The 14,973-nt window shown below is 44.7% G+C and overlaps 1 protein-coding gene across 1 annotated transcript; it reads right to left on the reverse strand.

The window, feature by feature from the left end:
• Positions 1 to 715: 715 nt before the first annotated feature.
• Positions 716 to 7,000, reverse strand: LOC103279637 (homeobox protein Hox-D3). Its single transcript, XM_062975857.1, has 2 exons — positions 3,415 to 7,000; positions 716 to 1,762 (listed from the first exon to the last, which is right to left on the reverse strand). The coding sequence occupies exons 1-2, from the start codon at positions 3,505 to 3,507 to the stop codon at positions 935 to 937; spliced, it is 921 nt and encodes a 306-aa protein (XP_062831927.1). The 5' UTR covers positions 3,508 to 7,000; the 3' UTR covers positions 716 to 934.
• Between the last annotated feature and the right edge of the window lie 7,973 nt (positions 7,001 to 14,973).

Here is a 14,973-nt window from a genome sequence, read left to right on the forward strand (position 1 = left end):
GAAAAGACATCAGATGTGTCACTGATCACTTTTGCCATTTTAAAGGACTCTCTGATGTTTCTTGTAGTAAAATGTTGGAGCATATGGTATTTATTTATTGTGTTTAGGTATTTTGTAGAGGGCTGCATTAAGACTATGGGCCAGATTAAATGAGGGATATACATACATACAAACATACCATTTTAGACATCCGAAAACTGCATTGTGGGACTTGATATGTGGAAGGAATTCCAGGTCCCTAAAGTACTTTTGTCTGGCTTTGGTAGCCTCCCTAGTTACATTCTGAACATTTTGGTCAGAGATAGATCTAGATTTGAACTTGAAATTAACAGTTAAAAGGTTGTGACAGCCACAGATCTTTCAACATCAGCTACGATTACAGAATTAGCCCATAATCTTTTTATTAGTACCTGTCTGTGTTTGTAGACTGAGATATAGGGAAGACCAAAGGCAAGGCAAAGCTTTTACCACCCACTGAAGGCGATAAGCATGTGCTTAACTTTAACTTCCCAGGTCTTCATTCTACTGACCCCTTACCTTTCATTCCCTAAGTGTTTTTGCAAACTTGAAAAGGACACATTATTGCCTTCTAATATGTGCATCTTTACATTTATCCTAATTAACTCAGGGTTGTTGCCTCATGGAGGCAGAGCCCATTCTTTTTTAAAAGGAGAGGAAAAACTACCCTAGATGCATTAAAGCTTTTATTGCCTTATGTACTGGGAAGAAAACTCATCCCTGCAGCCGATTTCTCCTTTTTTGGCCCAGGAAAGAAGGAAAGGGCTGGATGAAAATTTCAGGAAAATCATACAGTCAAATTTCAAGAAAAAACTTTATTACAAAATGTTAGTGACACATTTCATTCATCAATATTCAATAATTACCACACATTCTTAATTATTATAGAAAATTATTGATAAGCAAGACTAACAGTTTACTGATTCGGAAATCCCATCAAGCCATCCCACCCACCTAAGTCCATTGTGTTGATGCTGCCAAATGTCATTTGGAAGGGCCCTTCATAGCTTTGCCAATGGGAATGAATCTCCTGTTCTGGCAAAGCCCCCCACTGTGGATATGGAGGCACTGGATATGGAGGCTGGTTAGAGCTTGAAGAGCCTAAGGGACTGAGCTCTTGCCTCATGGAGGCCACATCTCCAGGGAGGGCCGGGCTGCTCCCAGGGGTAGAAGGCACTACACAGCCGCCATCCTCTTCGAAAGGCCTGATATTGTCCATGAAGTGTCCTATATTCATTGTAGAATCCTGGACAACCGAAAGCTGTTCTCCCAGCTGCTGGGCTTCAACAGGAAAACCTTGGCCTTGGTCACAGAAGGGCCCTAAATGAAAACCTGTGTCCCAAGCGGCATAGTCCGGCTGGCTCTGCTGTTGCGGTCTCCAGGAGGCATCTTGAGCACCAGCACCAAAGCAACAGGGAGAATTCTGGACACAGGGGCTCCTGTGGGAACTGTGGCTGAAGGCTGTGGCCTGTCCTCTACCAAACTGGCTGTTTCCACACGCATAGTTTTGTGGGAAGAGATAGTTCGGCCTTGGCCAGGTTTGTCCCAACTGAGGATGAGTCCCCAGGTGTCCAGCCCAGCTGGACTGACTTGCCGCCCTCTCTGTTGCTACTTCTATGGGAGATGGGAGGGCTCTTGCCCGACTCTGGGGGGCAACCCTCCTGGCACTCCGGGTTTGCTTCGCTTTCTTCCCCTTTCCTTTCTCATCCTTTAAGTACCTGGCTCTTCTGTTCTGGAACCAGACCTAAAACAGGAGAATCTGTTGATTATTATTTCCAGACAATGAATACATACTTCTTGGCACAGAAACACATCAAAGCCTCTCAGGAGCACTGGAACCCAGGAGAAAGATCCTACCTAGTTTTTAGGATTACTCTTTCCTCCCTTTCCCTCTGTGAAAACTAATTTTGGAGGGTGAATGTGCAGTGTAGCTGGCATGACATGGGGCTAGTTTTCATTCCTTTCTGTGTTCATTGCCTCTCTCCTGGAGGACATTTGCATGGTACTAGGTCTGATGCCTGCCTTGCTTGTTTTCTCCACACTTCCCTGTGTGACTTTTCAGTGTGGCCACCCCCTCTCGCCCATTACTTGTCCCTCCTATAGTTTGCTGATACACAGGCCCCTTCTACACTGTTCTTCTATCCCAGGGTTTGATCCCAGGTTATCTGCTTTGAACTGGAATATAGGAGTCTCCACTACCAGATAATGAGGGATAAGCAGATACTCTGGAATCAGATCCTGGGATATAGGGCAGTGTAGAAGGGGCCTCTATTAGGGCTTAGGTTTGTTTATTTATCGTGTCAGATGCAAATTGAGGGCAGATTTATAATGTATTTAAAACATCCCCTGTCCCAAGGCCTTCTTCCTCTTTCCAGCCTCCTCTCCAGCCAAAGGAGGGCCAGCAGAGGGCGCTGCAGGCCAGCAAAACAAAACAACTCTCCTGCTTTTTCAGGACAATCAGGACAACAAAGAGGAACACGGAAATAACAGGGGAATTCCTTACAGGTGACAATCAGGTTTAGCTAACACCTCCCAACAAAGGATTCCCCCAGGCAGGAAGCAGCCAGGCTTTGAAGCTGCAAGGCCATTCAATGCTAATCAAGGTGACCAATTGCAAGATTCACACTTGCCTCAATCAGGCAGGAGTTCTTTCTCCCACCCTGGACATTATTCCAGATATATAAACTTCCCTTGCCTAATTTTCAAGAGACCTCACAACCTCCGAGGATGCCTGCCATAGATGTGGGTGAAACTTCAGGAGAAAATGCTTCCGGAACATGGCAATACAGCCCGGAAAACTCACAGCAGCCGAGATTTCAGCATCGATTAAGTTTTAAAAACATGAGGCTTGTTCAGCCTCTGGAGAAATAACCAGCAAAGCCAGCAGGGAAACAGAGAGCACTTGAGTGAGTCCAGTGAGCAGCCTCCTTCCTGCCTCAAAACCACCACCCGAAAAATGCAAAGCAAACCACAAAAGGAAAGACCTACACAAGGATTTACTTGTAACATATGCTTCTAGTTCCACAGCCCAAACTTCTCACGGTAAGGAAAGGATATTATCAAAAGTAAAGCCGAAGAATGGCAAGCCTTCCACTGTGGACTCAGCTCTCCCTTTCCTTTAGAGAAGGGAGAACAAACCAGGGCGAGGCTTAAGGCCTGCAGCTCCTTCGGAGACCTTCAAGTCTGCAAGTGGCTCAAAAAAACGGGAGCAGGTTGCAAATGTCCCTGCAAAGAAGGGCAGAAGAAGCGGCCCTTGCAGAGGCAGCACCTACTGAAAAAGAAGTAGCCTGACCGTCGGTTCCCAGCAGAGGCCCCAATGGCCTTGGGCGGGCAGGCAGAAGAGGGACAAGGCTCCTGCCCAGCAGACCCACATCCCCGCCTCCCTCCCTCTCTTACGGCAACGCGTCCTTCCTCGACGCCGATCTTCTCCGCGAGTTTCTCCCGCCGCGGGTGGTCCGGATAGGCGTCCAGTTGGAAGGAGGCCTTCATGTTATCCACCTGGGTCTGACTGAACTGGGTCCGCTGCCGACGCCGCTTAGGGGCCTCCGGTCCTTCGCCGCCTGAAGCCGCGGCGCTTCCTGCCGTAGGAATAGGCCAAGTCAGAAGGGAGAAAGAAAGGAGAAGGGTCACCCTCGCAGCTGGAGCTTGGCCTCCTCCCGCCCCGCCTTCTTCAGAGACCCCCAGATTCCTGGACCCGCTGTTTCCCCAGTGAAGGAGAGGGGACCCATCCCCACTGCCCTAGAATGCAGGTTCAGAAGGCAGGTGAACTACACCAGTGCTTCTCAGCCTGTGGGTCCCCGGGTGTTTTGGCCTACAACTCCCAGCCAGTTTACCAGCTGTTAGAATTTCTGGGAGTTGGGAGGCCAAAACATCTGGGGACCCACAGGTTGAGAACCTACATCAAACTGGAATATAAGAATCTATACCGGCGGCAAATGACATAATACAGCTCAATGCGATTAATCTGCATCCTGAAATTGGTTATAGGACAATGTAGATGGGGCCTAAAGCTGAATCCACACTGCCAAATGAAATGCATGATATGGTCCGAGGAGACTCCTGTAATGCGGTTTGAACGGGACTGGGCTGCCTGATGTGGATCCACAGCGACCCCGTCAAACTGCATTATATGCCAATCTGGCTCCAGCCTCTCCTGCCCTCTTCTCCTCTCGGACCCCTTGAGCTCCGTTCGGGCCCCTTCTTCGCTGCCGGAGGAGAACTAGAGATCCCAAGTCCAGGCCCGGTCCCGTCTCGCTTGTTCCCGGGAAAGGAAGCCAGGGTGAGCCTTCGAGCCTGGGCAGAAGACCCCTTGAACCCAACGGGACTGGCCTCCGTTCATGCATTGCTTGGCAGTGCAGACCCAGGGAAGGGAAAGGAAGGGACACCCGCAGAGATCTCTCAACCTCCCCCCCCCCCCCCGGCCTGGCTCCCGGCCTCACCTGGGCGGCCTCCTTCCCTCAAGTCTCCGTTGGGGGTGCTCATGCTGGAAAAGGTGCTGCTGCTGCTTTGGGGTCTCTGGGCACAAGACTGAGGGGACCCTGGCAGGACCCCCGCCTTTATAGCCCTTGGCTCCACCCCCACTTCCCCCATTTGAGCTCAACCCAAAGGCTCGCTTGGCACCTCGTTGCCTCCAGGGAGATAAGCAGGGCGGCCATTCCGGCCCATTGCCATTGTGGGGGAGGGGGAGGGGCCTTCCCTTGAGGGAAAGATTTTGGCCGTTGGTTGGCTTTAGTGCAGGGCTTCGGGAATTGTTTTTGCATTTTCAAAAAAGAAAGGAGGGGGGTCCAGGGTGGTGCGTGAGTTTGTTTGTTTGTCTGGGAATTGGGGGGAAATGTGTTTTCCTGTCGTTCTTTTTCTTTTTCTGTCCAATTGAGCAGAACCTTAAAAAGAGCTGGACACGAGGAAGAAGAAGAAGGGAAAAAACCCGGGAAGGAGAGCAGATCAATTCCAAGCGGGGACTGAGGCTGGTCCTACTCTGCATCATCGGGTCAGTGGAGAACCGGCCTCGGTTCCCGAAAAAAGACACAAGTGATGCTTTGCGGGGCTATGAAGGCTCCGTCTGTTGTGGAATTAAATCCGTTTAAACACGATGGCCCAATTTTATGCAATTGTGGGATTCGTAGCACGGCAAGGAATCAGTACATTGGGGCAGGGGAGGCTCGTGGCCCTGGAAAACGCCCTCTCCCAGGATCCTTTAGCATGGAGCCATTGCAGGCAAAGCGGTGCCAAGCTGCCTCTCTTGTGCAGGGGAGGGGAACCCGGGGCAGGCAGGCATCCCACAGGAAGAGGGTCCCTGGAGCAAGGAAAGGGCTTTTCTCGCTTTCATAATACAAAAATACTACCATGCAAGACCACACAGAACCAGCATTTCAGAACGTGTGTTTTGTTGGTTTGCTTGTTTAGTAAGTCGACCCGCTGAATCTCGAGGGATAACCTTGGTCAGGTCAGAGGGAGGCAAAGGGAAACATATCTCGTCCACTATAACGAAGTTGTGAATGGGAATAAACAGAATGGTTTTAATGGATAATTGTGAATTCAAAAACTAGTTACATAATCAAACTTATTGTATATGCAGTAAAACAGAAGACTGTCGCATTCACAGTACAATTATTTTTCTCCTTTCTCTCTTTAAAGATGAATGGACTCTTTAAATATTAAAAATTCACTAGGTATTTTTAATTACAATAATGTGAGTCGAGCCCTGAAAGGATTAAATAATCTAGCCTCACCCTAGAGAAGCCTCTGTGAGAAGGCCTCTTGTGTGTGTGTGTGTGTGTAAAGCTCCAGTGAGAAGGCTGCTGTGTGTACAGCTATTGTGTTGTGGAAACCTTGTGGTCCTTCACGCTGGCTAATGAGTTACTCTGCTATAGGTATTTTGTTAATAAGCCCACTCGCCCAACATGGACTCCTTTTCACATCGGGCTGTTATGTTCACAAATAAAGAATGTTCTTAATTCTTGTTAAAGATGCAGGGACTCATAATCCGCAATCCATAACAGATTTGGACTCCACAACTGAGTCTTTGTCTGGTGGTTGGGTTCTTAATGTTAAGTTCAGTAATTGAGGAATGTAATCATCTTTGTTGTTTTTCTAGAGTAGTGTGGAACCTGGAGGGAAGACATGTAGTAACTAAAAGTAGCTCCATGGATTTAAACTGAACATCAATTGAATAGAACATCAATAACGAACATGCAGTATACAAAGATAATATGAGAAATGTACTCACAAACAGTTCTATATCCTCATCTGTGATACTCTGCTCAAAGTTGTATTCCACTGTGAGTATAAAATCGATTGATTGACAGGAATGTTCATATAGCAAGCCTAAAACGACCAGGTGTTGCTATGTAACTATGTAACTATTATTGATGGATAGCATTTAAAGGGCTACTTCCAAAGATTTACAAAAGCAATCATATGAGTTATATTGTTCAACTCTTTCAGATATTCTCTCTGGAGAGTGAAAATCCAAAATGTTTCACTTAGGAAGAGTTTAGTCTGGAAATCAATGCCCTTAAGGAGGTATGAGGACTTCTAAAATCTGGACTCGAAATGACTCAGGACTATGGTTCAAATCCTCAAAATACTTGTAAAAAATAGAATCAATAGAATGATTTCTGATCTTATTTTTATGCTCTATAATTCAAAATTTGACTTCCTTGCTGGTCTGGCCAATGTACGTGAATGAGCAGGGACATGTGATTGCACAAATTGCTCCTTCAGTGGCACAGCTAGCAAAGTAGTATATCTTAGATTAAACTTTAGTGTGCTGGTTCTTAAAAAAACTTTCATGTACAAATTGTGAGCATGTAGAGCAATGGTAGCATTCCAAATAACCCATTAAATTGGGTTTAATAGTGTGTTACTTGGAATCTATATCTGACTGTATCAACCTAACTCTCATGTGTTGTGTTCTCCTGTGAGGGCCCTTCCAGACAAGCCTTATATCCCAGGATCTGATCCCAGGTTTTCATATAATCCAGTTTAAAGCAGAAAACCTGGGATCAGATCCTGGGATATAAGGCTTGTCTGGAAGGGTCCTGAGGGATGAGAAGGGGGATTCCCACATCCAAGTATGTCACTCACCAAGTTCCAGTATTTTTTCACTGCTATTATTACATGTTTGGATAAACTAGTTAATGCCAGGGGCCACACCAATCTATTATCCCTGGGTTTCATCCTGTCCTCCAATAAAGTGATTCTAGAGACATTAGATACTTTGGCCCTGGCCTTGTGAATCAAATGTTCCTGATAGCCCTTTTTTCACTATTTTCATGTTATGTTCAAAGTCTTGTGGTAGGGTGTAGTTACAGTTAATTCTTAGCACCTGTGCATAAGGTGAGTTGTTTTCTAATGGTAAACTCTGATAGCTGCTGTAATGTAAAAATGCATTTCTATCTGTGGATTTGAAGGCACCCAGCAGCCCAAAGCACCCTGAGAACATGTGAAAAGCTTGTTTCCTGCCTGTGGCCCCAGGGCCCTTCTTTCAGGCCTGGGCAGGAGCTCCCTCATCCTCCTTGAAAGGGGCCCCAGAAAGAGGTGCCAAGGAAAAGGAAACCTCTGCCCCCTCCGCCCATTTATCCCCATAGGAACTAATAGGCAAATGCACTCAGGCGATCCAGGAGGCAATCCCGAATAGATCTTTTAAAAGCATTGAAAGAATGTCCCTCTGGTTTGGTGAGGTCTTTCTAATAAAAATCCTTGTTGGCAACTGGCCTGGGGCAGAACTGGGCAGAGGGAATTTACAAAGACAGTTGGAAAACAGGGAAAGAAAGGAAGAAAGAGGGAAAACAGAGAAAGAGAGGTGGAAAGAGACAAGAGCAAAACGCCACATGAAACTCACCAGTTTAAAGGCTTAATAACAATAGCAACAACAACCATCTTGGGTAGTATTACATCTTCAGATTTGGGGTAAGAAAAGCCTGCCACTATTTTTGAGGCCAAGAGTTCTTAAAGTTCAATGTTTAGGTGCTACAACTCCCACGTTCAATGGTAGGTTTCAAAAAGGACACTTGTGCTTGAACCAATACTTGAACCCAGTATTGTATGTGTATCGTATGCTTTCTATCACATTTTAAAACAGTTAACTACCTTTACATTTCCCTTTGACTGACATATCAAGGCATACACTATATAATATATGAATGTGGACATAAACCCGTGAAAGGTTGGTCTTCGGGGTCGCAGTAAGCCCGAAACGAATTAAAGGCAAATAACAACAACAATGTATATACTCTAACAACCACCAGGTCAGACTACACAGGGAAGCCACCCAAATCCACAAACACGTGGACAATTTCAACGGAAAGGAGGAAACCATGAAATCTGGCTGCCAGTATTAAAACACTCTAAAATCCAGACAGTAACACTCAAAAACAGGGGAATTCCAGACAGGAAACAGCGCCAGCTAACATCTCCCAACAAAGGATTCCTCCAGGCAGGAAGCAACCAGGCTTTAAAGCTGCAAGGCCATTCAATGCTAATCAAGGTGGCCAATTGCAACATTCACACTTGCCTCAATCAGACAAGAATTCTTTCTCCCACCCTGGATATTATTCCACAGATGTATAAAACCCACTTTCAAGTTTCCAACAGATCTCACAACCTCTGATGCTTGGCATAGATGTGGGTGAAACGTGAGGAGAGAATGCTTCTGGAAAACTCACAGTAACCCAATGTATATGCCGTAATATATGTACTACACAACAATACAGACACAATGTTAAATATATGCATACGCACAGAGACTGCGTGGCACAGTGTAATGTATACACAACACAACCGTGGAATGTATATTGGATAATATACAGGGTGTCTGAAAAAGAACTCCCTAGTTTTAATGTAAATCACATTAAAACTAGTGAGTTCTTTTTCAAACACCGTGTATACAGGGAATTTCCCCCACGTTCACAAATCAGATAATTTTAGACAAGGACTGTTGTTCTGTGCTTCTGTGTCACATTTTTTCTCCCAGTTCTGTGTCATTTTCCTTTCTCTGCTATTATTCGTTTAGTAGAATGGAAGCTCTCCTTTGCTTTTTAAGGTAAAAGGTAAAGGTTTCCCCCTGACATTAAGTCTAGTCTTGTCTGACTCCGGGGGTTGGTGCTCATCTCCATTTCTAAGCCGAGTTGTCCCTAGACGCCTTCGAGGCCATGTGGCCAGCAAGACTGCATGGAGCCCCGTTACCTTCCCGCAGAAGTGGTACCTATTGATCTACTCATATTTGTATGTTTTCGAACTTCTAGGTTGGCAGAAGCTGGGGCTAACAGCGGGAGCTCACTCTGCTCCACGGATCCCAACCGCCAACTTTTCGGGTCAGCATGTTCAGCAGCTCAGCGGTTTAATCCGCTGCGCCATCCGGGGCTCCTTTTCAATGACCTGCTATTTCAACCTGGAGGTGTCCCCAAAAGTGGAGGGATGGAACCAAGGAAATACCGCATTCATACGGGAACCACAACCAGTTCTCCCATTGCATCAACTGCCCGTTAAAACAGTATCTAGATTCACCATTCGCTCCTCAATTGCCTTTAAAAACTCTGAAATATTTGAAATGAAGCATTGCCTTGTTTACAGTGTCACACATGGATTTTTCCATCCTGCAAAATCCTTCAGGATTGAAAAACAGGACTCAGGAGGGAAGAAACCCTCGAGTCCTTCCCTGGAGGCCCTTCTGCCCCATTTCTCTCTCCCGCAGGCACAGGGCTCTTTCCCCCGGGTTTGAGGCGGCCCCTCTTTCAAGGGGTTTCCAATCCTGTTTTAGATCTCATTGGCTGTCGTACTGCATTTTATTTACAAATATTTAGTGTGTTATGTGTGAGTACATCCTTTCCAAAGAAGATATAAAGTTCGTTTCTAACGAGAAAGAAAGATGTCAACTTAAACATTAAGTCTAAAACCTAATTCTCTTCTCATCCTTTTTTAACCCTGTTCTGTATGATCTGGAAGAAATATATGAATCAAACAGACATTTATTAAGGACTATCTCCATGTGCAGTCGGGCTGAGTCTCGTTCTGTGAATGATTCTCTTCTCTTCTCTCACATTCATTCCTTCAATGCTGCAGGGATCTTTCCCTCTCTGTTTTTTTTTTTTTTTTGCCTCCCCTTCAGTTTTCAGCGTGTTTCCTATGAAATGTTCGATGCCTTTATATTTTTAATGACATAAAAGTAAAGGTAAAGGTTTTCCCCTGACGTTAAGTCCAGTCTTGACCGACACTGGGGGTTGGTGCTCATCTCCATTTCTAAGCCGAACAGCCGCCGTTGTCCGTAGACACCTCCAAGGTCATGTGGCCGGCATGACTGCATGAAGCGCCGTTACCTTCCCGCCGGAGCGGTACCTATTGATCCACTCACATTTGCATGTTTTCGAACTGCTAGGTTGGCAAGAGCTGGAGCTAACAGCGGGCGCTCACTCCGCTCCTGGGATTTGAATCTGGGACCTTTCGGTCTGCAAGTTCAGCAGCTCAGCGCTTTAACACACTGCGCCACCACCAGTTTAAATATGAATGTTTAAATAGTTTCCACAGCGTGCAGTGCCTTGGGGAAATGTTTCTGAAAGGCGGCACAAAAGTTTCCAAAGAGAGATGAAGAGGAAAAAATGCGTTTCTTTCCTGGCGGTGATTCCTCTGAAGGCGCCGAATCTGGAAGGAAGGGGAAGGAGGGAGCTGGGCAGTTTCCTCACAGATCTCCAGGTTGGATCAATGCGGTATTTTGGCGAAAGGGTGACGTTTCTTCCCAGCTAAAGTGTGAGGAAATGGAGACTTGGGGGCCCCTCAACCCGGGAGTGTTTCTGTGGGAAGAAGACCCCCCTTTCCTTCAGCCTCGGGAGGGAAGGCGAGGGGGGATCCCAGCTGGAGGAACCCAGGGGAGAAGTGAGGCGAGTCGTCACTCTCTCTCAGCCTCAGAGGAGTCCAATCGGCTGCCAGGAGGGCAAAGTCAGGAGGGTTTTCTTGGCTAAGCTCGTGGAGGGGGAGGGGTGCCCACAGCATTCGTTACTTACTTTCCTTCCTCTCCTGATAAAATACTGTCACTGCTTTGCTGCACAAAAACCTAATCAAGTAGAAACAGGCATTAATTATAATAATGACTGATAATATAATAATAATTTTGGAGGCAATAAACTATTATTAATAATAATTACTACTAATAATTAATAATAGTTTATATCCCAGCATCCTTATACTGTTATCCAAAAAAAGCCAAACAATTCATAAGGTTAAAACATTCAACTGTATTATATTATGGTATGGAACATAAAACAAGCAAACAAAAAACGTCCTTTGAATGCGATTTCCTGCTTCTTGGCAGGAGGTTGGACTGGATGGCCCATGAGGTCTCTTCCAACTCTACTGTTCTAAGATTCTATGAAACACAGCCTGCCCTATGAGTGTTTCATCCTTGTATGGAAAGGTTGACAGCAACAGCTTGTCTTCTCTAGTGGTGGTACAGTAGAGTCTCACTTATCCAACATAAACGGGCCGGCGGAATGTTGGATAAGCAAATATGTTGGATAATAAGGAGGCATTAAGAAAAAGCCTATTAAACATCAAATTAGGTTATGATTTTACGAATTAAGCACCAAAACATCATGTTAGACAGCAGAAAAAGTAGTTCAATACGCATTAATGTTATGTAGTAATTACTGTATTTATGAATTTAGCACCAAAATATCACGATATATTGAAAACATTGACATAAAAAATGCGTTGGATAATCCAGAACGTTGGATAAGCGAGTGTTGGATAAGTGAGACTCTACTGTATTTTGAAAGGGGAGGGGGCTTAGATTTGCAATGGATCAGGCACCATGCTTTCCTTCTCCATTTTCTGGCTTGTTTTATCAGGGGGTTGTCTTGTTCGGGGTGTGAACCAGAACCCCCAAGATCCCAGGGTGGGATTTGATTTTCCTGCCAGGTCTTGTGTGAATGGGATGGGAAGAATTCTGGGCATGTACAGAGTACCTCCAACTCCTCACTATTGGACTTGAAGGTCTCACAGAGCCCTACTATTTGAAACCGTTTCTTGGATCCCTCTTGTACCCTTCCTCCTACAAATGGGATCCTTTTCCAGAAAGGATCAGGGGGATGTGTTGTCATGGCCGGGATCACAGGGTTGTTGTATGTATTCCGGGCTGTATGGCCATGTTCCAGAAGTATTCTCTCCTGACATTTCACCCACATCTATGGCAGGCATCCTCATACAACAACCCTGATCAGGGGGATTATGGGCTGAGGGACAAACACAGATCTAGAGCAGGGGTCCTCAAACGTTTAAAGCAGAGGGCCGGTCCACAATCCTTCAGACTGTTGAGGGGCCGAATTATCATTTTTTTAAAAATCCAACAAATTCCTATGCACACTGCACATGTCTTATTTGTAATGCAAAACAACAACAACAACAATGAAAGAACAATACCATATTTAAAAATGAAAACAATTTTAACCAACATAAGCCTATCAGGATTTCAATGGGAAGTGTGGGCCTGCTTCTAGCCAATGAGATAGTCAAGTTAATTAGGATTGTTGTTGTTGTTGTTGTGTGCCTTCAAGTCATATCAGACTTTGGGCGAGCCTAAGTCAAAAATTATTTATTTATTCATTTACTACATTTATATCCCACCCTTCTCACCCCGAAGGGGAGCAGCTGTATGTACATACAATATATTATATTATTAGCATAGCACAATATTAGCATTATATATCATCATATTGAACTATACCACTATACTGTAATATTATATGTAATATATAACATATATTTAATATTATTATATGGTATTATTAGTATTATATTGTATAACATGATAATACTATTATCAATATTACAGTAGAGTCTGACTTATCCAACATAAACTGGCCGGCAGAACCTTGGATAAGCAAATATGTTGGATAATAAGGAGAGATTAAGAAAAAGCCTATTAAACATCAAAATAGGTTATGATTTTACAAATTAAGCACCAAAACATCATGTTATACAACAAATTTGACAGAAAAAGTACTTCATTACACATTAATGCTATGTAGTAATTACTGTATTAATGAATTTAGCTCCAAAATATCACAATGCATTTAAAACATTTACTACAAAAATACGTTGGATAATCCAGAATGTTGGATAAGTGAGACTCTACTGTATATGTATATACAATATATTATATTATTAAAACTAAAATAGTATATTATAAAACTGAGGGCAGGGGCCAGGTAAATGACCTTGGAGGGCCACATCCGGCCCCCGGGCCTTAGTTTGGGGATTCCTGATCTAGAGAGTATTTGGGGGGCAGGGGGCCATAGTGAAAGGCAACCGCCCAGGATCACTTACAAATTAACATTCACTCTTACATTTACAAATGCTTCCAACCTACAAACAATAAAAATGTGTTAATTCACCTGAAGCAAGCGCTCCTGAGTTTTTTCACTCTTCACCTATTGTCTGGGGAACATGTTTTGCATTTGAAAAGAGTCTGAGTTTACAATCCATTGTCGGTTTATTTCTTCTCCCAACCTGCAATCAACACTGGGAATCAGCGTTGCAAGAGCCAAAGAAAAACAGCCATTCATGCAAAGCTAGCAGGCTGCCTTTGGGTCCTGATGCCCATCTTCCCGTTTACATAAAACGCCAGAAAAGCTAATTATTCCAGTGAGTAACGACTTTGGGGGGGGGGGGGGTCGTTCCTGAACCCAAAACCCAGTTTTTAAATACTCCAGATGGCATGTTGCTATAGTCTGCAAACTTTCCTTTCAAGATAAATGAATTCCACCTTTTGAAAATCTGTGTGTGGACCCCAACTGACAAGGATAGGTCAAGGGGTGCCTTCTGCACCCCCAAATAAGACACAATCCATCTGGATTCATGCAGTTTTCTATCCAAAAGAAGGGCCCCTGTGAGATGCTGCAGATCAGGGTGTTTGGACGTGCAGGACACTGTCACGCTGCCAAATAGCACTATCCAGAGTTGAAAACAAGGAAACAAGCTTTGCCCCATCCCCCAGAATATCCCCTCACATCATACAGCCATTTTGGTGCTGGTCATCGACAGTAATCTAATCTAATACGCCAAATAAAAGGGAAAATGTGCATGTGTGCATGTGGCTGGGATGTCCACTTACACAGACAACCTCCTGTCTCCAAAAACAGCTATAGCTCCCACTACTCAGGAGACCCCAATGACCCTTCCTCCAATGACATTGCAGATTATAGTGAGCACCGCTGTGAACATGTCCAAGAGCCCTGCCAATGTCCTCCACAAACACCATACCACCCAGTGAAATCTTTCATACCATGACAATTTCATCCTAAATTTTCTGTTTCTCATCTACCACAGACATCCCAATGTTTCTTACTCTCTCCTTTGGTGTGGAATTTGCATGACCACTCCCACTGCCTCCCCCATAACCCTTTCCTATTCTTTTCCATGGCACACAGCAAACAGAGGAATTGATCAGCAACTGAACATACTAGAGAGGTTTGTGGTGAATTCACCATGTTTTATAGGAGTTGCATGTACTGGAATGTATAGTTCACCTGCAATCTAAGAGCACTCTGAACTCCACCAACGATGGACCTGGAACTAACTTGGCACACAGATCCCCCATGACCAACAAAAAAAATACTTGGAGGACTTTAGAAGAATTTAGAGGAGTTGTAGTTCACCTACATCCAGAGTGCATTATGAACCCGAACAATGATGGATCTGGACCAAACTTCGTATGCACAGCTAATATGCCCAACTTTGAATACTGGTGGGTTTTGAGCGGAATTGGCATGGGCGTTTTGGAGTTGTAGGTACTGGAAATTAAAGTTCACCTGCAATCAATGAGCATTCTGAATTCCACCAACGATGGAATTGGACCAAATCTGGCATGCAGAGCCATGACCAGCAAAAAATACTGGAGATCATTGGGGAAATTTCATCTTGATTGGGGGATTTGGAGTTCACCTACATCTAGAGAGCACTGTG

The sequence above is a fragment of the Anolis carolinensis genome, chromosome 3 (assembly GCF_035594765.1).
Source record: "Anolis carolinensis isolate JA03-04 chromosome 3, rAnoCar3.1.pri, whole genome shotgun sequence".
NCBI lineage: Eukaryota > Metazoa > Chordata > Lepidosauria > Squamata > Dactyloidae > Anolis > Anolis carolinensis.